Source organism: Mesoplodon densirostris, chromosome 15 (genome assembly GCF_025265405.1).
Source record: "Mesoplodon densirostris isolate mMesDen1 chromosome 15, mMesDen1 primary haplotype, whole genome shotgun sequence".
NCBI classification, from domain to species: domain Eukaryota; kingdom Metazoa; phylum Chordata; class Mammalia; order Artiodactyla; family Ziphiidae; genus Mesoplodon; species Mesoplodon densirostris.
In genome coordinates, this window is record NC_082675.1 from 26,314,555 (window position 1) to 26,340,943 (window position 26,389).

The following is a 26,389-nucleotide window of genomic DNA, read 5'->3' on the forward strand; positions in this document are numbered from 1 at the left end:
AATTAACTATGACCAACATTTAGAAATCTGGACTAAGCAGGTAAAAGGCTTGGGTAAAGGAGGCTGCCTGGGTAAAGACTGTGTTTGAAAGGTACAAGTGTGAAGTGTGCTGAGGAGGACCTGATGGGAGAAGGTTCCAGTTCTGGCCGCAGCAGTGTTCCCACCAGTTTGCCCACTTTGCATTCTGCCCCTCCAGGGAGAGGCAGCTCACTATCTCCAGGAAGCCTTTCCATTTTTATTTTATTTATTTTTATTTTTATTATTATTTTTTTTTAGCCTTTCCATTTTTAGACAGCTCTGTCACTAAGTTCTGATGATATTTTAAGTGAAATGCCTCCTCCTGCCATCTGTTGTCCTGCTTTACCTTTTGCCTTGAAAATCACATCTCTGTCAGATGACAAGTTTTCCAGTCATGTTTCCTTCAAAACCTGTACCATGTCTCATCTAGCATGAATCTGTAGATGTGTAATATTTACACAGAAATGAATAAAAGAAATGCAAAAACACTAATGAAATAATATCGTGGTGAAGTTAAAACCTAGCGGCTTTTATAATTTATTTTCTATGGGAATGAAGTTAGCCATAACTAAAATTCTAGATAATGAGATACACGGATAGGCAGGAAAACAAGAGGAGCTCAACCAGGACAGACCCCTTCCTAGCACAACTTCCAACAGTCTTAGTTATTTATACTCTTAACCTTAATTGAAGAGTGAAGCATACAGACTGAGGGTTGAGTTTAGTAGCAAATGTGTTCTAGGCCTGTGTTTCCAAAAGTTTTATGGTTGATTTTTGTGAGAAGGAGGGGGACAAGAAGGGAGGTAAAAGAACAGTGACGTTTTGAGTTGTTGCTAGGCCAGAGAGGAGGGAGTGCCTGGTGCTGGCCCCCACCCTCCCCCAGCCCTTTCCAACAACCCCAGAGGGCGTCTGTTGATGGTGGACAGCTTGGAGACCAGGACTCATCCACACCACCTGCGTCAGGTCTCCGCTAGCGCATCACTGCGCACATCAGGCAGGCGTGATGCCTGCTGTCTCACAGGACCTAAGAAGGAGTTCACGACTTTCCAATTCCTTCTGTTGAGGTGTACCAAGTTTTCATCAGGTTCTCATTTCCCTCCTGAGCCTCATGATGTAATAATGGACCTTTTGGGTTCGTTTTGTTTTCAGTGCTTTGCTAAGTGTGACCAGCTATTTTGGTGTGTTACCTTAATCTTTCCAAACAGATATATAGTACAGGACCTCATGGAAACAGATCTCTACAAGCTCTTGAAGACGCAACACCTCAGCAACGACCATATCTGCTATTTTCTTTACCAGATCCTCAGAGGGTTAAAATATATCCATTCAGCTAATGTGCTGCACCGTGACCTCAAACCTTCCAACCTGCTGCTCAACACCACCTGCGATCTCAAGGTCAGCTTGGTTATTTACTCTTAGGGTGATATCTGTTGAAAAACTCATGTTACTGGGGCATATTTATATTTATTGTTACTCAGATTTAAAATTACACCAGAAATACATGAAAACATTTATGGCAAAAAAAAATGCAAGTAAAGGGTGCTAGTTCTCTTTTTCTTCTCCATCCTATTGCTCCTCCTTCTCCAGAGGTAACCACTATAACAAATTGGTGTATTTTCATCTAAATTTTTACTATGCTCTTATATACACATGTACTTTTTAACTTATATATGTAAATAGGATCATGTGTACATTAAAAGATATATTTCGTTAGTCACCTTTTTCTTTGATAAGTTTTATACAGTAAACACTCAGAAAACAGCAGAAAAGTCGACCTTAATGATTTAGATTCCTAAAGAATGCACTCCCAATAAATAGGGAAACCCTAGATCCTTTATAGTCCTTAGAGTTCTCTTAAAAATGGGAAGCAGGGCTTCCCTGGTGGCGCAGTGGTTGAGAGTCCGCCTGCCGATGCAGGGGGCACGGGTTCGTGCCCCGGTCTGGGAGGATCCCACATGCTGTGGAGCGGCTAGGCCCATGAGCCATGGCCACTGAGCCTGTGCGTCCGGAGCCTGTGCTCCGCGGCGGGAGAGGCCACAGTGGTGAGAGGCCTGCTACTTGGCAGAGCTAAATAAGGAGGGAGGGCTACAGCTGTCTCCAGTATGATGAAGGGAGTGTGGATTCAGTCTAGTAAAAATGCATGTGAATTTAAGACCTAAATGAATGAAATGATATCCCATGTTCATGGATTGGAAGGCTTAATATTGTTAAGATGGCAGTACTTCCCAGTTTGATCTACAGGTTTAATGCAGTCCGTATCGGAGTCCCAGGTGGCTTTTTTTGCAGAAATGGGCAGGCTGATCCTGAAATGCATATAGAAATTCAAGAGACCCAGAATAGCCAAAACAATCTTATGAAAGAGCAAAGTTAGAGTACTCACACTTCCTGATTTTAAAACTTACTACAAAGCTATAGTAATCAAGACATTGTGATTCTGGCATAAGAGTAGGCATATAGCCCACTGGAGTAGAATTGAGTCAATAAATAAACCCATATGTTTTTGGGTTTTTTTCATTCATTCGTTCATTCATTTATTCATTTATTTTTGGCTGTGCTTGGTCTTTGTTGCTGCACACGGGCTTTCTGTAGTTGTGGCAAGTGGGGGCTACTCTTCATTGCAGTGCGCAGGCTTCTCATTGCAGTGGCTTGTCCTGTTGCGGAGCACAGGCTCAGGTGCATGGGCTTCAGTAGTTGTGGCATGCGTGCTCAGTAGTTGTGGCTTGCGGGCTCTAGAGCACAGGCTCAGTAGTTGTAGCACACAGGCTTAGTTGCTTCGCGGCACGTGGGATCTTCCTGGACCAGAGCTCAAGCTCGTGTCCCCTGCATTGGCAGGCGGATTCTTAACCACTGCACCACCAGGGAAGCCCCAACCCACATGTTTATGATCAACTGACTTTTGACAAGAGTGCCAGGATCATTCCCTGGGGAAAGAATAGTCTTTTCACCAAATGGTGCTGGGACAATTGGATAACCACATGCAAAAAAAAAAAAATGAGTTTGGACCCCTCCCTGCCTTGTACTATGTACAAAAATTAACTCAAAATGGATTAGAGATCTAAGTTTAAAGGCTGAAACTAGAATGCACTTAAAAAACACAGGAGTAAATTCTTGCAAACTTGTGTTAGGCAGACTTCTTAGACATGACACCAAAAACACAAGCAACAACATTTTTTTTTTTTATAATAGATTTCAGGGAGTTCCCTGGTGGCCTAGTGGTTAGGACTCAGTGCTTTCACTGCTGTGGCCTGAGTTCAATCCCTGGTCGGGGAACTGAGATCTTGCAAGCTGTATGGCGTGGCGTGGCGTGGCGTGGCGTGGCGTGGCGTGGCATAGCCAAAAAAAAAAAAAGTATTTCATCAAGATGAGAAGCATGAGGGCTTCCCTGGTGGTGCAGTGGTTGAGAGTCCGCCTGCCGATGCAGGGGATACGGGTTCGTGCCCTGGTCTGGGAAGATCCCACATGCCGCGGAGAGGCTGGGCCCGTGAGCCATGGCCGCTGGGCCTGTGCGTCCAGAGCCTGTGCTCCGCAATGGGGGAGGCCACAACAGTGAGAGGCCCGCGTACAGCAAAAAAAAAAAAAAAAAAAAAAAGAGATGAGAAGCATGCACTACAAAGTAACTCATCAAGAGAGTGAAAAGACAACCCACAGAATGAGAGAAAATATTTGGAAATCATATATGTGATAAGAGATTTATATCTAGAATATATGAAAAACTCTTACAGCTTAACAACTAAAAGATAAATGGCACAATTTAAAAGTGGGCAAAGAGTCTGAAAAGACCAGGGATCTAAAGAAGGTATACAAACAACCAATAAGTACATGAAAAGATGCTTGACATCATTAGTCAGTGGGGAAATGCAAATCAAAACCACGAGATACCATTTCACACACACTACAATGATATAATCAGATGATAAGTGTCAGCAAGAACTCGGCCCCAGGTGTATACCTGAGTGGAATGAAAACATGCATCCGCACACAGACAGATATAGAAATATTCATAGTGGTGTAATAGCCCAAAGGCAGAAATAATTCAGATGTCCAAATTACGATGGATAAATAGAATGTGGTGGATCCATACAGTGTAATAAAAAGGAATGAAGTACTGATATGTGCTACAATATGGATGCATCTTTTTTTTTTTTAATGGATCTTAATGAGTTATTTATGTTTTATTTTTGGCTGCATTGGGTCTTCATTGCTGCATGCGGGCTTTCTCTAGTTGCGGCTAGTGGGGGCTACTCTTTGTTGCGGTGCGCGGGCTTCTCATTGTGGTGGCTTCTCTTGTTGTGGTGCACGGGCTCTAGGCACACAGGCTTCAGTAGTTGTGGCACACGGGCTTAGTTGCTCCATGGCATGTGAGATCTTCCCGGACCAAGGTTCGAACCCGTTTCCCCTGCATTGGCAGGCGGATTCTTAACAACTGCGCCAACAGGGAAGCCCAATATGGATGCATCTTGCAAACATTATTAAGTATGTGAGGGAAAGAAACCAGTCATAAAAGATCACATATTGTAGAATAGATGTGTCTGTAGAGATGGAAGGTAGATTAGCAGTTGCTGTGGGCTGTTGGGATTGGGGAGGCATTGGGAGAGACTGCTGATGGTCAGGAGGTTTCTTTTTGAGGTTATAAAAATGTTCTAAAATTGGATAGTAGTATTGGTCATATAGCTCTGTGATATAATACCAAAAACCATTGAACTGCACACTTTAAATGGGAGAATTGTGTAGTATGTGAATTATATCTCCATAAATTTGTTTGAAAAGTACGTATAGATGTATAGTAGTGATCATTTCGTGGACTTCACTTCCACAAACGTTCCTGTGGGAAGCTGTGTAAGGCATACCTGGCAAGGGAGGTGAGTGTCTGTCCCTGCAGTCTGAAAACTGATAGGTCAGGAGTCTGATAAGCAATAGATGATTGCAGTACTGTCTGTTGTAACACACACAAAGGAGAGAGGTGAGTTGGTTCTGACCAGGCTGTGAGGCATCAGGAAGGAGGATTGTAGTGCTGTCCCTCTCAGCATGTCAGGCTTGCAGTGGGCGAGTGGCTGGGCACAGGCAGAAGGAACAATAGAAATATAGTAAGAATAAGAATATAGTAAGAATAAGAATATAGTAAGAATAAGAGTGCACCAACACTGAGGCCTGCGCTGTGTGGCTGCAGCTTTGGTGATCACTGAAGTGTTGATCATGGAGAGCCTTCTGGAACTATCTAAAAAGGCAGTGGGTCCTGTCATCAGGCAATCATCTTATCCGCTGTCGTTGGGTGTTTAAAGCAGGGTGGCAGATGTCCTGTGAAACGTTGTGGAGGACAGCTTCCTGCATCAGGTATGACTCGGTTGGACTCTTGTCACCTCTTAGGATCCTTCTGAGTTAAATTCATGTACTTCCTACATAGGGTGTAGCCAGATACCTGTGCATGGATCTGTGCAGATGAGAGCCAGGTTGGCACACAAGGCAATGGCCGTACTTTGTCGGCTCTTAGTGATTTTCTTGAAAAATTACAGTGAAGAGTGTCCAGGGGCCTCCCTGGTGGCGCAAGTGGTTGAGAGTCCGCCTGCCGATGCAGGGGATACGGGTTCGTGCCCCGGTCTGGGAGGATCCCATATGCCGCGGAGCGGCTGGGCCCGTGAGCCATGGCCGCTGAGCCTGCGCGTCCGGAGCCTGCGCGTCCGGAGCCTGTGCTCCGCAACGGGGGAGGCCACAACAGTGAGAGGCCCGCATACCGCAAAAAAAAAAAAAAAAAAGAGTGTCCAGGCAGCCCAGCTTCGCAAAGGCTCTTGGCGCGCCGCGGCCCGCAGGCACCTGGCATGCGCCCACCCTGCCGCCACGATGCCCAAGAGGAAGGTCAGCTCCGCCGAGGGGGCGGCGAAGGAGGAACCCAAGAGGAGATCAGCGAGGTTGTCAGCTAAACCGGCTCCTGCAAAAGTGGAAACGAAGCCAAAAAAGGCGGCAAGAAAGGATAAATCTTTCGACAAAAAAGTGCAAACAAAAGGGAAAAGGGGAGCAAAGGGAAAACAGGCTGAAGTGGCTAACCAAGAGACTAAAGAAGACTTACCTGCAGAAAATGGAGAAACTAAAAATGAGGAGAGCCCAGCTTCTGATGAAGCAGGAGAGAAAGAAGCCAAGTCTGATTAATATCACACACCTGGTCCTATCAGTGGTCCGTTTCCCTTCTTGTACAATCCAGAGGAATATTTTTATCAACTATTTTGTAAATGCAAGTTTTTTAGTAGCTCTAGAAACATTTTTTAAAAGGAAGGAATACCACCTCATCCCATTTTTTAAGTGTAAATGCTTTTTTTTAAGAAGTGAAATCATTTGCTGGTTGTTTATTTTTTGGTACAACCAGAAAATAGTGGGATATTGAATATGGGAGGCTTTGATTGTCTTGGGTGTCAGCTTAACATTCCACAGATGGAAGGTAGCTTTTATATCCTATAATACAAAGCATACTAAATGGCAGTTTGAAGTCAGTTGTACATATAATGTCCTAAACACTTTAAATTACTTCTCTTCCCACATTGTTTTTGGTAGAATTGTTTCCTAAAGCAAACCACTCACCCCTTGATCTTGGCTCTCCTGGGCAGAATTTTGTGCACTCTGTAACATCTTTGGTCATGGTAGTCCAATTCTTCTAGTAACTGTTAATGTGCTGTGAACAATTGACAATTTGAGTATGTAGTGTATATGATATTAAATTGTGAATTAGTGGGACTTACGATGTAACAACATATCAATATTTGAAGATATTGGTGCTTGATATCCTGTGAAGGAAAATTTGCCCCCAAATTTTAAGCTGGAAAGTCACTGGAATAACTGTTCAGAAAAGAATCACAACTACATGATTTTTTAGGTTTTTGGTACGTATGTTGAGAATTGTGTACAAATTGAAATGTCTGTGTACTGATCCTCAGAACAGCCAATAAAATCTCAATTATGAAAGAATTTCTTGAAGCACATGAAAAAAATTACAGTGAATATTTTTATGTCTCCTAGTGCTTTTTTTTTCTTTCTGTTTCTTATCACAGTCCTTTTATGGCAGATTGCTTTTGTTTGTTTTTGGAGAGCCATTGTTAACATTTTAAGTATGGAATATTTCTGGGAAAAGTTGACTTTTACTTTGGCTTGAAAATGCTTGTCCTTAAGAAGAAGCACAGAACTAGACTACTTTGTCTGTTGTCTCTTCACTGTTTGTGGACTTGTCTTTACCTCGGGCCATTTTATTCACTGCTCACCAAAATGGACACCCACACTGATATATATGTCTTGTTGGCCATCTGCACAATCCAGGCATTGTTTTCAAAGCCCAATTTTAACACACACTCAGAAACACAATAGGATGTTTTAGATATTTACAGCAGTGCAATTCACCCATTTCAAAATGTCCATGTGGGGTGTGCATCATCCACATGGGCATGAATATTCAGGAGAGACTCTCATTCCATAGATGAGTGTGGTGTGTCACCGAGTCACCAATTTGCCGTGGGAGCATGTCCAACAGCCAGGGCACGTGCACGTGGGAGGGTGGAGCTCTGGACTCCCCAAATGCCCATCACATCCTCAGACCTTGGGGTGACCATGATGCTTTCCCACAAGCCCTGTACCTAGAAAGTTTGTGACCGGTGGCCTTACTGACTTGTTATTTGGTCCTTTTTGAATTTTCAAGTAGGTAATGATGTCACTTCTTCCTTCTTCCATTAGCTTCTGTGTTACTAAGTATTTTCTAGTCTTGAGCCCTCAGGATATCAACTCTTCTCAGTGTCTTAGACCTTTAGTTTTTGGCTCTATAAACATGCTTTGTACTTGTTACCTGAAGCCCAGAGACCCAGCATACACCAGCCTCAGGGCCCTCCTGGGACCCTCTCCTTGTAGGCTTCCTCTTTATTACTCAGGACCGCAGAAAAACAAGGGTTGTAGACCCTACTTCGAGATTCTGCTTGCATATTTTTAATGAAACTGCCAGAGGAGTGTGGTCTCCAGCAGTCCGTGTCCTCGCCGTTTGCGTACTGAGCCCCCAGCAGCCCCAGGAGGAGTTCCGGGCTGCTAGGCTCACAGTACGTGTGGTTCTGAGTATGCATGGGAAGGAGGACTTTGAAAGATACAAATGAACCGTCTTTGGGGCTGGCTTTTGTCTTATGAGAATTTGAATTTGCTCAGCCCAAAAAGTAGCCAAGTAGGAGTGATAGGTCATTTTATATTTCTTGTACTGTATCCTGGTTGTCTACCTTCCTTCTTATAGAATTGTAGTGAATTTTATTGCTTTTTTATTTTGAAGCCTTGACAGTTTTTTGGTTAATGCTGTGTTAAAGGAACTTTAAAAAATCACATGAGCTTTCCATTGATACCGTGAATGGAGTTGTGAAGTCTTTTCTTTCTTTTTTTTTTTTTTTTTTAATATTTATTTGTTTGGCTGCGCCGGGTCTTAGTTGCAGCACACGAGATCTTTGTCATGTGCGGGATCTTTAGTTGCAGCATGCGGGATCTAGTTCCCGGACCAGGGATCGAACCCGGGGCCCCCTGCATTGGGAGCGTGGAGTCTTAACCACTGGACCACCAGGGAAGTCCCGAGTTGTGCAATCTTGTAGAGGTCTAAACCCTACATCACCCTCTTTATTTTTTAAATTATAATCAAAAATTTTGAGAACCTGCTGGTTCTATGCCTAATACTAGGAGTGGAGGATACAAGTAATGAAACACGATCCTCCTTATACCAACTCACTATTCTGAAAATTGGTAACTAAAGGGAAAGGATTAAACATTTTCCCTGTCTTTCCAGTGAGATCTGGGCATCAGGGTAAGAAAATAGCCCCAGTTGATGAATGATGGCTCTTCCTTAAAATAAATGCCAGCTAATAAATGCACAAGGAATAATAAAATTAGAGAAGTCGCCATTTTGCAGCCTTCAGTGACGTAATTGATTTGTGCAATATAATCCCTGGACCCTCTGCTCAGCCTCCAGTCCCCTGGGTGGGCTGCCACCGTCTCCCCATGTGGACTCCCTGTTCACCCTGCACCTAGACCATGTCCTGGTCTGAAGCCCTCTCTCAAGCCCACCGGGCTGCTGCGGTTCCTCCCAGCCCACAGTGACCCTCAGGCCACAGGACCCCTTCTGATGGCTTCCAGACAGGAGGAGCAACTGCTGCTTTATTTCTTGTTTAAAGAAGGAGCAGTACTGCAGCGTTCCGCGTGGGGAAGGAATGCTGCTAATTCTAAAACTTTTCCTTCTTCATTTTGCCACTCTGAACAATGCAGGGTTTTTTTTAACATTATTGTTTAAGTATTAATGTAAGATTTTACATTAATGGTAATGCTGTACTCTGGTTTTTTTTTTTTTTTTTTTTTTGTCGTACGCGGGCCTCTCACTGTTGTGGCCTCTCCCATTGCGGAGCACAGGCTCCGGACGCACAGGCTCAGAGGCCATGGCTCACGGGCCCAGCCGCTCCGCGGCATGTGGGATCTTCCCGGACCGGGGCATGAACCCGCGTCCCCTGCCTCGGCACGCGGACTCTCAACCACTGCACCACCAGGGAAGCCCTGTACTCTGGTTTTTACTTTTAAGAGATAATCAGTAGTTCAGATACTGTGAAAAGTGGTCAGTACTAGTCTCTGCCAGTTAATCCACTTGAGTTGCTATGCTTCCTATAAACATTTGAAATAAGGCATTTAATTCACCTGATATTGAGAGCCCACTCCACTTAGGGATAAAAAGTTAATTGAGTATTGCCTTTTTCTAGGGACTTATATTCCAGCTGTGGGGATGGGCATATATCCAGCTAACTGTCATGGATTGTGGGTATGTGCTTAACATATAATACATGTCAAGCAAAGTATTACCAGAGTTCAGAAATGTGAGCCATTCGTGGGATTGGTGTTGGTTCCTGGGAAACCTCTCAGAAGAGGTCACTTTTATGCTGGTATTTAGGGTCAGGCAATGGTGAGCATCAGGTCCTCAACTGAGGGGGCGTCGCGGAGTCAGGAGGGGCATGGAACTGTCCGTAGGAGCAGATGTGGCACAGAGATGGTGGTGGGAGACAGCCGAGCAGACAGTGTGTGGAGGGTCTTTGCTTAAAGAATTTGGGCTTTATTTACTAGGCAGAGGGGATTGGTTAAAAGATTTTTGAGCCAGAAAGGTGATTTATGTTTTAGAAATAACACTCTGGCAGGAATTTTGAGGAGGAATCAGATTGCAGTCAGGTAAAGCTAGTCTCCCTAATTCCAGACAGACTAAGGCCCTGTCGGTTGAGATGTTGGAAGGGCAGCCAGTTGAAGAGCCACTTGGAGAGGTTTCAGCTGTGGGGCCACCCTGTCCCTCACACACTCCCGGGCAGTTGCTCTTGTTTCCCAAGGTCTTCCTGTGGCTGGAATCTCTTCAGTGTTCCAGTGTCACTGCACATGGGTCCTCCTCAGAGAGGGCTGCTCCATCTTAATAAGCACGCTGTCCGGCACCACTATGTTAGCTGTGTCTTGCTCTGTAACAATCACCTCAAAATGTAGTGGCCTTCCAAAGAAGAAGAAATTGAGGATAAAAAGACCAAGTGAAGGCAAAACAGAGTTTTTTGGGTGGTGAAACTATTTCTGTATGACAGTGTACTGGTGGATACATGTCATTACACACTTGTCAAAACTCATAGAATATACAACACCGAGAGTGAACCTGAAGGTAAACTGTGGACTTCGGGTGATAATGATGTGTCAGTGTAGGTTCCTCGACTGTAACAGACGTCCCGCTCTGGTGCAAGATGCTGATAGTGGGGGAGGCAGGTGTACATGGGGAACTCTTTGTACTTTCTGCTGAATTCTGCTGTGAACCCAAAATGGCCCTAGAAAAAGAAAATCTGTTATAAAAATATATATATAGTGGACTTAAACAACAAGAATCACGTTTGAGCTCATAGTTTCTGCAGGTGAGGAGTTCAGTCAGGGTGCAGTGGTGGGCGGTGACTGGTCTCTGCTCCAGCCTCTGGGCCTCGGCTAGAAGATACAGGGGTGGAGGCTCAAGTCATCTCCCACAGGGCCTGGCAGTTGATGCCACGGAACGGCCACGTGTAGCCCACGTGGCCTGGTGTCCTCACAACGTGGGCAGGGTGTTCCAAGTACCCCAGTGGAAAGAGCCAGGTAGAAGCCACATTGCATTTTATGATTTTGCCTCGGAAGTCTCACAGCATCACTTCCACTATATTCTGTTGGTTTAGGCAGTTACAAAGGTTTGGCCAGATTCAAGAGAAGGGAAGATAGATCCTGCCCTCTTGATAAAAATTCAGCCAAAGAGCTTGAAACAGGAGCATGGGTAAGGGTTATATTGGTATGACCCTCTTTAGAAAATCCAGTCTGCCACAGCTGTGTGTAAAGTTGCTCACACCACTTATCCTGTCTTTGTAGATGTTTAAGAATCTCATCAAACCTCCCAAAGTGCGGCTTCTGTTTCTTTGTCCACGCTCCCAGAGGTGTGTGGAGACGTCAGCCTCGGTACTTAGCCTCACTGAGCTGGGAATTTCCTATATGCTGTTTTTTTTAAATCTGGGATTTGTTTTGTGGTTCCACTGACCCACAAAAAGCTGTGGATGAAGTCTGAACCCATCCACGCTGTGTGGGGCTGAGTGTAGTAGAGGGCGGTGAAGGATCTGGGAATCCTGGTCAGGGGCTTACAGTGCTTTTACTCTGCTGCTGAGATGCAGTATTTCTTCTCTGAGCACACAACTCAGAATATGGCTTCAAGTGTCCATTTACATGCAGAGGGCAGACCAAGTGCTGAGCTTTGATTGAACTTGAATCAGAGGATGAGGTGTTAGCCCTGAAAAAAGAGGAGAAACTGTGGGCTGTGTTGAAAGTTGAAGCCACACGGAATTGACGTGAATTGGTGGTAGTCCGGCGTGGCAAATGGTGACTTCTGGATGGCTTAGAGGACCCACCTTTGCATTTAAGGAGAAATCGCTCCTCTCTTGCTTCCTGAGCTGGAATCACACCTGCAGGGATTGTACTGCTGGTGAATTGAGTATTCCTGCAGTTTGTTTCATGGGACTTGGTAGAATAGGCTCTAAGGAAACAAATAGGGTTGCAGGTATGTCGAAAGCCTCAAGATCAGTCAAGCTGAGGTTAGAGCTTACCACGGTCCCCCTGTAAAACTTATGGCCGTCCATCAGCCCGATCCTCTGACAGGCCCGGGACTGTTGAGGGTGCGATGGCATCAGCAAGCTGGCTGGCTCGAGAGGTGAGGCTGGTGCTGGGGGGCGCGGGGTGGTGATGGAGGCCAAGAGGGGACTGTCAGCTGCGAGAGGGCCCAGACAGCCTCACCATGCAGCTCTGTTAGGGTGCGCTTAGAGCGTAGCCTATGGAAGAGCAACTGGGGAAGCAGATGTGACATTGGCTCCTTTTGAAGATGCAGTGACAGTATGTCAAAAGACGGAAATTGGGCGACACAGATACGTCACTTCTCTTGAGTGCTGCAGTCAAAGCAAGCAGCAGGGCCTGTGGGGTCAGAGGTGCCACATGGGGATGCCAGTGTCCAAGGCTAGAGGGAGACACTGGTGAGGTGGACGGGAGCATTCAGAGTCTTTCTGAATTGTCGAGAACTTCAACTATGGGATCTCTCAGCAGAGACTGATGTCCATTTACGTCTCATGAGTATCTCTGAGGTGTATCCCTTCCTCATTATCCTATTTTTATGGCCTGAGCTCAGACCCTTATCACTTCTTAGGTGAATTAAAGCAATAAGCCTCCAAAGTGATCTCTGTCTTCCAGGCTGCCTTCTGCTAAACTCTGGCGTGTCTTTGTTAACATCTCTCTCTGTTTCTCGGGTTAGTTCCCCAGGAGCTAGGAATTAAAATATCCTGCAATTGTACGGGACTAAATATGTTATAGTTACTTTCCTTATACATTGGAGCTGGAGTAGCACCAAAGCTTTGAATGGTGAAAGGCCAGCAAGTACTTTTGTGAGTCAGGAGAAATTAGAAGCTGGGTGTTTGTTTTTTTTTAAAAGATTCATCTTCAGTATGTGAAATATCTTTTAAAGCTTTGGGAGTGGGTTTGGCTACGTGGAGGGGGAAGGAGGTAGGAAGAGCAGGTGGAGGACCAGCAGGAGGTCAGGTCTGTGGAGAGAGGGCGAGTGTGGGAGAGGGGCTGATCCCACGATGACCACCCCTGAGCGTCAGCAGGAGAGGTCTGGTTTGGGTAACCTTATTTTCTGAGCAGAACAGTTTTTGTCAAGTGGCCTAAGCAAGGTTGCTGTGGGATAAGCAGATAATGAGAGGTGAGGATACCTCTGAAGATGTGTTCTGTTCAAGACTCCTCCAGCCTGTTCCTGTCTGATGCGTGGCAGCTGCCTTTCAGATTGTGGTGAGGATTAGGTAAGAGTGAGTGTGTAGAATTCCAAGAAGCATCTGCCACATAGGAATGGTAGCAGTTACTTGTCATCATTACTGCTGTCTTTTTTGTGTTTATGACGTTTTGATGTTAAATTGGTTAGAATCTCTAAGAACGTGTCCTGTTATTTTCTCTCTTAGATCTGTGACTTTGGCTTGGCCCGTGTTGCAGATCCGGACCATGATCACACAGGGTTCCTGACGGAGTATGTTGCCACACGTTGGTACAGGGCTCCGGAAATTATGTTGAATTCCAAGGTAAGGACCAAGTTTGCATAAAGGAAAACCAAGAGGCAAAAGAGCTTTGGACGTGAGTTGCAGTAAGCCTCCCACTCAGTAAGTCTCTTTCCACCTGGGTTGAGGCCTGGCCTGTCTGGTCAGAACCAAGGTATGTCTTTGTCTCCCATTCAACACTGAACTTCTGGGCCCTTGGCTGGGGTAGTGCTGATGTGTTATAGAGTTGGAGGGCCCGCCTCCCTGGTCACTGGTACAATGAATGGTCTGTGTCCCACCCCCTGGTCAGCTCTCCTGCAGTCCTACCTGGGGCAGCTTTCACTCCTGCGGCTGCCACTGCCAGGGGCAGGCTGGCTCTGTGTCAGAGACGAGCTCTGTATACAGTGTGTGTTTCTGTGAATGCGGACCAGAGCTTTTCTGTAAAGGTCAGACATACCTGATAATGAAGAATGCCTCTTTAGCAAAATTATAGTATAATTGGAAGAAAACATTGGTGTGGAAAAAATTGGAGCTGCTATAATTCTTTCAAAATTATATGATGGTCCTGCTTCCAAATGGTAGTCCCTGCATCTGGATCGAAAGCACACTTCTAACAAGGTCTTTGTCTGGGTCATAAGGAATGATTGAAAAATTTATAAAAGCAAGAGAGTGAAGTACGACATCCTTGTTAGGTGTATGAGCAACAGTGGCAAACAGTGAGGGCTGCTGTGGGGATTCAGTTTTGTTTTTTATTTGTTTTATCTTTTGGGCATGCCACACGGCATATGGAATGTTAGTTCCCTGACCAGGGGTCGAACCCGTGCCCCCCTGCATTGACAGCACGGAGTCTTAACCACTGGACCACCAGGGAGGTCCTGGAGTTTCAGTATTTTTAATATATCATTTGCAAGTAGTATTTGAATAAGGTGTCACATTTGAGAAGTTAAGTGCAACTGACATCTAATATCTAATCCTGTATCTCATATCTCAAGACAGATTCTTGATCTCGGTTCCATCTTCCATAGTGTAACATTAATATACATGAAGAAAAGCTATAAAAATAGGGACTTCCCTGGTGGCTCAGTGGTTAAGACTCCACACTCCCAATGCAGGGGGCCTGGCTTCGATCCCTGGTCCAGGAACTAGATCCTTCATTCATGCCGCAACTAAGAGTTCGCATGCCACAACTAAGGAGCAGGCAAGCCACAACTAAGGAGCCCTCCTGCCTCAACTAAGACCCAGTGCAACCAAAAAAAAAAAGAAAAAAAGCTATAAAAACAGACTTTGGACCCCGTGTTCAGGTGTAGGAACCAGAAATCATCCTGAGAGGTTTCGTGGGAATGAGAAGAACAGGTGTAATTAGCCCATAGGCTGCATTCTCTTCCTCCATCCTTTACGAGTGAAAGGGCTTGGGATGTAGGTTGCTTTTGTGAGGAAACGGAATTTGTTTAAAGCAGTTAGTTATTCTTGATATCATACCTGTGTTTAGTTTAGCTATGGAAGTAAAATTCCATTAAAATATATTACATTTAAAGAAGGATTTGGTGTAACAGATGTTTCAAAGGAGAAAATGTTGTGTTGATTCTCTCATAATTCTGTACGACAATCCCACACAACAGGTTCTTGCTGTGGATAGATGGGCCACGTGACAGCCACTCCACGCCAGAGGCGCCCGTGTGTGCAGCAGTGCCTGCCAGCTGGAAGGAAAGCTGTCCTTTGGGTCCTGGGGCCTTGTGGTCTTACAGCATCCATCCCCACTTGAGCTGCTCCCCTGTCTTCACTTCTTGGCCACCCTCCAGGGGGAAGTAGCCAGGAGGGTGGCCTCTGTTTTTGCAGAGTTAACTACAGTCAAAACTGAGTTTGAATCCTTTTTTATTTATAATGCCTCTAGCCTGAGAATGTTACTTCTAGCAATGTATTCAGGATTTTCTTTTTTATTGATTTAGAACATTTTCACACCCACAGAAGAGAGTCCAGTGAACACCCATATTCCCCTTACAGCACCAGCTGTTGACATCTTCTGCCTCCCTCTCTCTCCCGTCTCTTCTCTCTCTTCCCTTGTGTCAAACCCTCTCACACTTCACCAACATAAACCAGCACTGCACACCTCGACTGATGCTAGGAGTTCACTAATACTCCCGAAAAGGTGGTGTGCTTCCCCACAGCCGCAGTACCCTGCGAGCGCCTGTGACGGCCGGCGCTCATTCAGTGCCATCCCAGTTGTGTGTGTCACCCCCATCTGGGACAGTCCTCCCGCCTTCCTGGCTTCTCCATGACATGGAATACTTGGCAGAGCACAGAGGTGGTGTTGTGCCCAGCGGTTCTCTTTCTGAATTCTTGGGACTGGCTCCTCCTGATTAGGTTTAGGTCACACTTTTCTGGCACAAACCCCACAGTCTTGGAAGCCATGTGTGTGGCTCCTCTGTTTCCTGGCAGCCTCTCCCCCAGGGGTGCGCCCTTGAGGACCATTGTCCCCATTGCAAAACGTGATTTTCTAAATTGATTGTTCCTTTTACATCGATGAGCTGGCATTCATCTGTGAAGAAGAGGTTTCCCCCCTTTCTCTTTCTCTTCCTCTGACCCCTGTCTTTGTTTTGAAAACATGATTATGGACTCATGGTGGCTGTGAGGTTTTTTGTTTGTTTGTTTGCTGTGCATTATCTTCTTTTTTTTTTATACTCATTTTCTTAGCTTTGGCCAGCTAGAGCACTGTGTGTGTATGTGTATTTGTAACATTTCATTTTGATAGAATTTTCAATTCGCAGAAACATTGCAAGAAAAGAAAAGGCAGGGGTTCTCAAACATTCTGTTCTCAAGACTCCTTCAATGTCAGAATGTCTAAAAATTTATCCAAGACCCCAAGCAGGTTTTGTTTATGTGGGTTTTATCTATCAATATTTACTATATAGAAATTAAAACGGAAACTTTTTTTTTTTTTGGCTGCATTGGGTCTGTTGCTATGTGCAGGCTTACTCTAGTGGCAATCGGGGGCTACTCTTCATTGTGATGCATGGGATTCTCATTGCAGTGGCTTCTCTTGTTGTGGAGAACAGGCTGTAGGGCACATGGGCTCAGTAGTTGCAGCTTCCCAGACCAGGGCTCGAACCCATGTACCCTGCATTGGCAGGCGGATTCTTAACTGCTGAGCCACCAGTTTGGAGCCCCAAAACTGAAACTTTTTAAAGTATTTATTAATTTTTAAATTAATTTATTTAAAAATAAATGTTAGGGCCTCCCTGGTGGCGCAGTGGTTGAGAGTCCGCCTGCCGATGCAGGGGATACGGGTTCGTGCCCCGGTCTGGGAGGATCCCATATGCCGCGGAGCGGCTGGGCCCGTGAGCCATGGCCGCTGGGCCTGCGCGTCCGGAGCCTGTGCTCCGCAGCGGGAGAGGCCACAACAGTGAGAGGCCCGCATACCGCAAAAAGAAAAATAAATAAATAAATAAATAAATAAAATAAAAAATAAAAATAAATGTTAAAAAGCTAGATAGTTCTCATTTTTAAAATGTTTATTTTCCACAACAAAAACATTTTAGTGAGAAGAGTGGTGTTCTCATCTTTGCATATCTCTTCAGCGTCTGGCTTGATTTGAACACTGCTGGATTCTCACCTGGTTCTGCATTCAGTCTGTCAAATATGTTGTTTCGGTGAAGTTAGTGAAGAGTTATTGAAGAGTCTTCACACGAAGCTCGGAAAGGGAGAGTTAGTAGTCTTTTCAACTACGCTTGGCTCATCATTGATACCACACCAAAACCCAGCAGAGGAAAGGCTAATTGCCATGTGAAATCTGAAACCATGGCATCCATAGCTCTTCCTGACACCAACACCCATGCGTGATTCTGTAACAGAGCGTTAGGGAAGCACGGTTCACTGTTGTCACGTTTCATGTATAATATCCTGTAATGTCATGTAATCTCTAGAAAAATCTCCTGTACACATGTGAGAGAATGAGTGAAGAGGGAAACAGAATCACAGTCGTATTAAAGCAGAGGGAAGCCGCCTCACAGAGCTGCTGGCTGGAACTCTCCACCCTTCACCTCAGATGCACACTCACCAGCTCTTTATGTTTTGTCCCGTTTGCTTTTTCATTCTCTCTCTGTGTGCCTGTTTTTGTGAGTCATTTGAGAATGGATTGTAGATGTGCACCTTTAGCACTAAGCATTTCACCATGTGTGTCCTTAGAACAGTAGTTCGAATGTTCCCTGAGGACATTTGGTTGTGTTTAGAGACATTTTTGGTTGTCACAACTAGTAGGGGAGGTGATGCCGGCATCGAGCAGTGAGAGGTCAGAGCAGTGGCGAGCACCCTGAGGTGCGCAGGCCGGCCCCCCAACAAAGACTTGTCCAGCCCAGAGCGGCAGCAGTGGAGGTGAGAAAGAAGGGTGTTCTCTCACGTGACCATAGTACAGTAATCAAAAGTGGGAAAATTAACACTAATCCAATAGTAATGCCCCATTTATATTCAGATTTTGGATATTGTCCCAATAATAACCTTCGTAGCTTTTCTCAATATGTGTGTAAGGCTCACACGTTGCATTGTTGCTTTAGTCACCTTTAATCTGAAATAGTTCCTCAGCCTTTTTTTTTTTTTTTTTGCAGTATGTGGGCCTCTCACTGTTGTGGCCTCTCCCGTTGTGGAGCACAGGCTCCGGACGCACAGGCCCAGCAGCCATGGCTCACGGGCCCAGCCGCTCCACGGCATGTGGGATCTTCCCGGACCGGGGAACCCGTTTCCCCTGCATCGGCAGGCAGACTCTCAACCACTGCGCCACCAGGGAAGCCCCCTCAGCCTTTCTTGACCTTGATGTTTTTGAATGGTGCGGGTCAGCTACTTGTAGCACATGCCTCAGTTTTGTGTCATGCATTTTGGGCATGAATACCACAGAAAGAGTGTTTTCTTCTCAGCGCATTATCTGTCACATCAGGAGGCACACCTGGTTTGTGTCGGTATCGGTGAAGTTCATGTTGATCCTTTGGTTTACGATGGCGTCCTCCAGGTCTCCACCATCATTATGGTTATAGTTACTGTTAATTATAGTAATAATAATTACCACGTTGGACTTCCCTGGTGGCGCAATGGTTAAGAATCCGCCTGCCAATGCAGGGGATACAGCTTCGAGCCCTGGTCTGGGAAGATCCCACATGCCGCGGAGCAACTAAGCCTGTGCGCCACAACCACTGAGCCTGCGCTCTAGAGCCTGTGTGCCTAGAGCCCATGCTCTGCAACAAGAGAAGCCACTGCAATGAGAAGCCCGCGCACGGCAACAAAGAGTAACCCCCGCTCGCTGCAACTAGAGAAAGCCTGCGTGCAGCAACAAACACACAACACAGCCATAAATAATGAATGAATCAATCAATGTACTAGGAAATTGTGGGAAGATACTTTAAATCTCTGTAATTTACTGAAGAGAATTGTTTTGAAATTCATCCCATTTTATCAGAGCTGTAGATCTCATCATTAATTCTTTGATTTTCAAAAAATACTTTGCTATGTTTCCATAAACTTTAATATTTGTAGAAATTTTTTCCCTCTAGCTTTTCTCCACATTTCTTCTTCTATTTATCACTATACCTAAGCATTCTCCATAAAACTCAACTTATATAGTAACATCTTTTTTTTTTTTACTGTTATATGATAATTCTTCCATGTCTTTTCACCGAATTCCTTTAAAAGAAAAAAATATACCTGAAAAATGAATAGAAAAAGGAGATAAGCAATAGGGATCGGTGAGACATGATGGAGCCAGCACGTGCTTCTTTTCGGCAGAGATCATGGGTAATTGTTGTGTTTTGTTTTTTGTTTTTTTTTTTTTTTGCGGTACGCGGGCCTCTCACTGTTGTGGCCTCTCCCGTTGCGGAGCACAGGCTCTGGACGCGCAGCCTCAGCGGCCATGGCTCACGGGCCCAGCCGCTCCGCGGCATGTGGGATCCTCCCAGACCGGGGCACGAACCCGTGTCCCCTGTATCGGCAGGCGGACTCTCAACCACTGCGCCACCAGGGAAGCCCTGTGTTTTGTTTTTAATGATTTTCAAAATGGATAAAGATATTCTGGATATGTAGCAATGCCCCCCCCTTTTATAATTTATTTTTATTATTATTTTTTGGCTGCTTTGGGCCTTTGTTGCTGTGCACGGGCTTTCTGTAGTTTCGGCAAGTGGGGGCTCCTCTTTGTTGCAGTGCACAGGCTTCTCATTGTGGTGGCTTCTCTTGTTGCAGAGCATGGGCTCTAGGCGCCCGGGCTTCAGTAGTTGTAGCTCGCGGTCTCTAGAGTGCAGGCTCAGTAGCTGTGGCACACGGGCTTAGTTGATCTGTGGCATGTGGGATCTTCCCGGACCAGGGCTCAAACCCGAGTCCCCTGCATTAGCAGGCGGATTCTTAACCACTGCACCACCAGGGAAGTCCAGGTTTCCAAAATGAGTAAGTGGGCCACAAATGTCCTAAAGCAATCAGTGGTTGTTTCTGTTTTTTTCTTTTTCCAGCTTCAGCTTACAAGGATTCTGATTCTTTCTCTCAAATCATTTGAAAAAAGAAATGAAGTATACTGCAGAAATTCTAACTTAATAACAAGTTAATCAACTTTGAAGAGAGAAATAAAATCAAGCAATCTGGGTTGTTTAGTGTCTTATAAGAAAGCCAAATGATATTTGTCTCTCCATGGTCTCTTATTTCTGAATTACAGAGCCAGAGGAGAAGCTGACACTCCAGCAGCCCTGTGCCTGTCATGCAGAAAGGTCTCGTTGTGTCATGGAACAGCAGAGGTCATTCTCCATCTTCTCTCCTTTCCACTGCAGGGCTACACCAAGTCCATTGATATTTGGTCTGTAGGCTGCATCCTGGCAGAGATGCTCTCCAACAGGCCCATCTTCCCGGGGAAGCATTACCTCGACCAACTGAACCACATTCTGGGTAAGGTTCGTGAGCATTCTGGGGACCCACTGTATACATCAGAGTACCCTCAGGAAATTAAGAAGAGTTCCAGCAACTCTTCAGCCTGTGATGGACATGAGCTTTTTTTTAATCTTCCTTGATTTAAAACATTAAGGACTTTTTAAAAAGCATTGGGAGGCAGTGAGAAGACATTGAATGTCAGTGCCCATTCTGCCCCACTGCTGATGGTATGCAGTTGGTTTACCTTGGTCTTGATAATTAACAGCTGATTATTTTATCTGATAGGTATTCTTGGATCCCCATCCCAGGAAGACCTGAATTGTATAATAAATTTAAAAGCTAGAAACTATTTGCTTTCTCTTCCGCACAAAAATAAGGTGCCATGGAACAGGCTGTTCCCAAATGCTGACTCCAAAGGTAAATGTGATTTCACTGATTATTTTTCTTAGGCTTAGCTTTTATTTGTTTCTTTGTCTTATTCATTAAAGCAGTAGGTCACTAGTCTATGGCTGTTGGATAATGCCTTATTTGGTGGTCACTCTTCATTTCTTTCTTCCCTCTTATTTGGGAGCGGTGGCCATAGGGTAAGGGAGTCTGGAGGTGACTGTTTAGTTTTCCGCGTTTTAGTTTCTTTGCTACTTTTTAACTTGGATTAAGTTCAATTTTTTTAAGGTCATCTTGTCATTTGATCATTTTGAAAGTTAGGTTTATCACAGAATAATTCACATAGAGTAAAATTCACCCTTTTTAGTTGTGCAAGTCTTTGAATTTTAACAAACGTATGCAGTCCTGTAACTTCACCACGGTCAAGTTTTGGAGCATTCCCATTGTCCCCAAAAGTTGCCTGGTGCCCCTTCGTAGTCAGTTCCCTCGCCTAGTCCCTGGCAATCAACATCTGATCTGGTTCCTGTCCCTATGGCTTTACCTTTTCCGGAATGTCATAGAATTGCAATTATGTAATACGTAGCCTTTTATGTCTGGATTCTTCCACTCAGCAGAATGCATTTCAGATTTAGATTTATCTGTACTGGTGCCTGTGGCAGTCTCCTCAACAAATGGTGCTGGAACAATTAGACATTTGTGTGCAAAAAATAAGTAACATGGACCTAAATAGAAGGACCAAAGCTATTAAGCTTTGAGAAAAAAACAGGATAGAATCTTCATGGCCTTAGGTTGGGTGAAGATATCTTAGATATGTTCCAAGAGCATGTTCCATAAAAGAGAAAGGTCATACATTCGATTTTAGTCTTTGATATCTTATAAGTTAATTTTGTTTAATAATTATATTATCCTTCATTCCTGCTTAACATGTACCTGTTAAATATATTAGGCAGCTATTTTTTTAACTTTATACTGTCATAGAAGTGTGGTAGGCAGAATAATGACCCCATGCCCAAAGATGTCCGTGTCCTAATTCCCGGAAACTGAATCCATGTTAGGTTACATGACAGAGAGGGGTAAGGTTACTCGTCAGCTAACTTTAAGGTGGGGAGATTAGCATGGGTTGTCCAGGTGAGCCTGGTGTCATCAAAGGGGTCCTTAGAGTGGAAGGAAGGTGTCAGAGGAGGGAACCCAAGAACAGCTTGCTGACATGTTAGTGCAGCGATTTTACAATATTTACATCCAGTCTGCTGTTGACTGAATTTTAGCTTTTTCTAATATGTGTGTATGCATATATGTGTGTGTGTACATATATGTGTATTTTTTAACATTAACAACGATTTGCTTAGATGTTAAATTTGTTTTTTGTGTTGACCTGAGCCAAGTTTCAGAAACACTTGGTTTAAAATTGAATTTCTTTTGGATATAAGAGGAACTGTCTTTTAAACTCTCTGATATAAAGGTAGTGTATGATTATGGTAGACAGTTTGGACGTATAGAAAAAGTAAGAGAATAAGAAATAGTCTTAATTATCAGAATCCCAAAATAACCTTTAATGTTTGCTCTACCAACGTGTGCACAGCTTCTACCTATTTAGTTATAGTTATATAATGTATTCTAGTTGCAGAATTTTCAAAATTAGAACTTCCCATGCCTTGCCACGTATTACTGATTAGACTGGCTTGTGTGCTGTATCGTCCTCCATCCCAAGCATGTTACCTAGATCTGATTTCCTGAGTTACCTTTTTTAAGAGGTGTGTACATAACAAAACTGTACAATTAAGACCTTACAAGAAACAGAACTCTTGGGCTTTTCTCCTGTTTGTTTCCTCATTCTTTTCTCTAGTTAGTCATAATTTGCATCAAATTATTTTAGGTTTTCTTTAGCTTATTTTCCTTAGGTTAAGGTCATGAACTTTGAGATTGGTTCGTTCAGTTAATAATTAACCCCACTAAAATCCAGTTAAATTTGAATTGTAGGTATTGGGTGAATATAATGAAAAAGCGGGGAAGAACTATACACAGAATCAAGTGGAAAGATGGAGTTTAGTGCTGAAATGGGCATAAAACATCATGTGTCCAGAGCACAGGCTTTGCAGCCAGACCTCCCTGGTTCAGTCCACAGCCCAGCCGCTTACCAGCTGAGCATCCTTTGGACAAACTACTTAACCTCTCTGGGCCTCTTGTTTTCCCATTTATAAAATATTAGCTGGGACAAAGCGAAAGAGAGGCATGGACATATATACAGTACCAAACGTAAGGTAGCTAGATAGTGGGAAGCAGCCGCATAGCACAGGGAGATCAGCTCGGTGCTTTGTGACCCCCTGGAGGGGTGGGATAGGGAGGGTGGGAGGGAGGGAGATGCAAGAGGGAAGGAGTGGGGGAACAGATGTATATGTATGACTGATTCACTTTGTTATAAAGCAGAAACTAATAAAAAAAATTCCCTAGCCTAAAACAAAAGAATAAAAACAAACAGTAACAACAAAAATATATATATTAGTACCTGCATCACAGGGTTGTGTGAATGTCTATACTGCTGGTTTTGGTAGGACTAGGTTCTGAGATCTTAAGACAGAGTTTTTCATTTATATATCTTGGGTCCTTTCTATGTCTCTGTAGTTATAAAAAATGGGTACATAACGTTCCCTTGTGCGTGGCCTGTAGTGTCTTTCACAACCTCATGTTGGACATTGACATTCACATCAGTTATCTGTTGCTGTGCAACAAACCCCTCCACAACTCCGAGCCTTCAGATCACCCCATATGATGCTGCACACCTGAAACTTAGAAACAGTTACATTGAAACCAAACCATAACTAGGTTAATGTGGCACCTTGTGAAATGAGATAGAGAAGAGGATCTTACTAAAATTGACCCTTATTACCAAAAATTTTAAAAACCGGACCAGCACATATTTGTTCCAAAGCCCACAGGGCTGGGTGCAGCTGGGCGGGTCTGCTCGGCTTGCCTCGTGCTGCATGGCCTAAGGGTGCCTCACAGCACCTAGCACCCCGTTGGCTCTCGTCCTACAGTGGTCCAGACTGGGCTTCTCATGCTGGCAACAGCATTCCAAAAGAACCAGAGCAGGAGCTGCAAGGTCTCTCCTGGCCGGGTCTCAGAAATGGACATTTCTGCCACAGTCTGTTGGTCAGAGCACATCACAAGGTCAGATCCGACTCAAGAGGGGGAGAAATGAATCCACCCCTTCGTGGGAGGAGCTGCAAAGAAATGGGGGCCATATTTATCTGCCACCAGGTTGCTTCTAGTTTCTTATTACAGCATTGGTAAATGTATTCATTTAATAAATAGATGGGTGTCTGTTCTAAGGCCCTGGACATAGAACAGCAGCAATAAGACAGATTTAAGAACATGCATGCAGGTAGCTAATAGTCTAGATTTGCAAGAAAATAACAGGAAGAAATGAATGGAAGACCCCGGGGATCTCAAGAAATTAAAACTTTCAAGCTGAAACACTGGTGCTTTTAAGTTTGGTTAATAGTATTGGGTTGGCCAAAATGTTCAGATTTTTCCATAAGATCTTATGGGAAAACCCAAGTGAACTCAAAGAGTTCACAGAAAAGGAAATGTAAATGTCTCTTTAAATATAGGAAAAGGGACTCATTGTTATTTATTATATGAGATACGAACATTGAAAGGTCAGTAATTCCATTTTTTTCCCAGTCATCACAGTAGCAAGAATCACAGAGTTTGATAACCCACTGTGTGGTCAAGGCTGTGGGGAAGGGGATCTTCTCAGAGGCAGCTGGTGGAGTGTGAATCCGTGGAGTCTCTCTGAAAGGCAGCTTGGCAATTCTGTCACATGTCTTTTGTTCCAGCAATTCTGGGTATTGCACTTTTGGGTTTGCCAACCAAATGGGGGGGAAGTGACATTTTAATTTGTTTTTCTTTAAGAGTGAGATTGAATATTTTTTCACATGTGTGTTGGAAATTTGGGACTGTTGAGTCCCTTGAACCAGTAGTATTGTAGATTTTTCTTCAAAGGAATCTAGCTTAGGATTCTCTCCAAAATTACTCCCGTGAGGGGGAAGAAATGATTATTCTTCAGCAGATGGTACTGGGCTAGTTGAATAGCTATTTGGAAGAAAACCAGTTTAAATCACTATTCACACATCAAAGTGAATTCCAAAACAATTGATGATCAAATACTTTTTAAAAAATCATACTATTAAAAACGAACAATATTTAAGAGCATTCAGTATTTTTCTGATCTCTGCGTGGGGGAAGAATATCTTCCTAAGCTTTAAAAACAAACCAAGATGGGCTTCCCTGTGGTGCAGTGGTTGAGAGTCTGCCTGCCAATGCAGGGGACATGGGTTTGTGTCCTGGTCTGGGAAGATCCCACATGCCGCAGAGCGGCTGGGCCCGTGAGCCATGGCCACTGAGCCTGCGCGTCCGGAGCCTGTGCTCTGCAGCGGGAAAGGCCACAACAGTGAGAGGCCCGTGTACCGCAAACAAAAACACAAAAGAACCCCAAGATGGCACAGTGGATAAGAATCTGCCTGCCAGTGCAGGGGACACGGGTTCAATCCCTGGTCCGGGAAGATCCCACATGCCACTGAGCAACTAAGCCTGTGTGCTACAACTACTGAGGCTGCGCTCTAGAACCTGCATGCTGCAACTACTGAAGCCCACGCACCTTGTTGTGTTCCGCAACAAGAGAAGCCACCGCAAGGAGAAGCCTGCACACCGCAATGAAGAGTAGCCCCCCGCTCGCCACAACTAGAGAAAGCCAGTGTGCGGCAACGAAGACCCAACGCAGCCAAAAATAAATAAATTAATTAATTTAAAAAAACAACAAAACCAAGAAGACAAACATAAATGAAAGGTAGTAGATTTAAAAGTTTAAAATTTAAACTAGATTAGACCAGGTGTGGACAGATAGATATAATTTGTTCTAGATTGAATAACATTTAAAGAATCCCTGTCCTGTTTTGTTGATGGCCACACACATGGTGGTTAGGTCCTGTACTCTGCGATTGGCCTCCTGAGTGCAGACTTGTGACCTCACTTTTTCACATTTTCCTCATCTCAAAATTGGGGCAAGTTTTACCCACCTCATAGGATAATTGGGAAGGTTGAGAGCTAAGAACATTAGAGAGGGTTAAGAACAGTAGTTCTTAATGTTAGACTTCTTGTTAATGTTATTAGTGTTTAAAGAGCAGAGAGAAATCTAAGGCATCAGTGGATAAATACATGAGCAAAGGACAAGAACACACAACTTCCATGAAGAGGTAATGAGCTGAGAGGTCACTGTGGGAGGAGCCAGTCGGGAGTTAGCAGTTGAGAGTTTGGTCTGGGCCGTGTTAAATTGTTAGAAATGGCTTCCCTGGTGGCACAGTGGTTAAGAATCTGCCTGCCAATGCAGGAGACAGGAGTTCATGCCTTGCTCCAGGAAGATCCCACATGCCGTGGAGCAGCTAAGCCTGTGCGTCAAAACTACTGAGCCTGTGCTCTAGAGCCCGCGAGCCACAACTACTGAGCCTGTGTGCCACAACTACTGA

General features: G+C 44.4%; 2 protein-coding genes across 2 annotated transcripts in view; both read left to right on the forward strand.

Annotated features, from left to right (window-relative positions):
• MAPK1 (mitogen-activated protein kinase 1) overlaps nucleotides 1-26,389 on the forward strand; it is a 102,403-nt gene that overhangs the window by 63,023 nt on the left and 12,991 nt on the right. The window contains exons 3-6 of the mRNA XM_060119648.1: nucleotides 1,224-1,413; nucleotides 13,524-13,640; nucleotides 20,387-20,501; nucleotides 20,769-20,900. Coding sequence (XP_059975631.1) covers nucleotides 1,224-1,413; nucleotides 13,524-13,640; nucleotides 20,387-20,501; nucleotides 20,769-20,900 — 554 coding nt within the window. The remainder of the gene's footprint in view (nucleotides 1-1,223; nucleotides 1,414-13,523; nucleotides 13,641-20,386; nucleotides 20,502-20,768; nucleotides 20,901-26,389) is intronic.
• On the forward strand, nucleotides 5,854-6,205 carry LOC132502964 (non-histone chromosomal protein HMG-14-like). The gene has a single exon (XM_060119283.1). The coding sequence runs from the start codon at nucleotides 5,854-5,856 to the stop codon at nucleotides 6,157-6,159; it is 306 nt and encodes a 101-aa protein (XP_059975266.1). The 3' UTR covers nucleotides 6,160-6,205.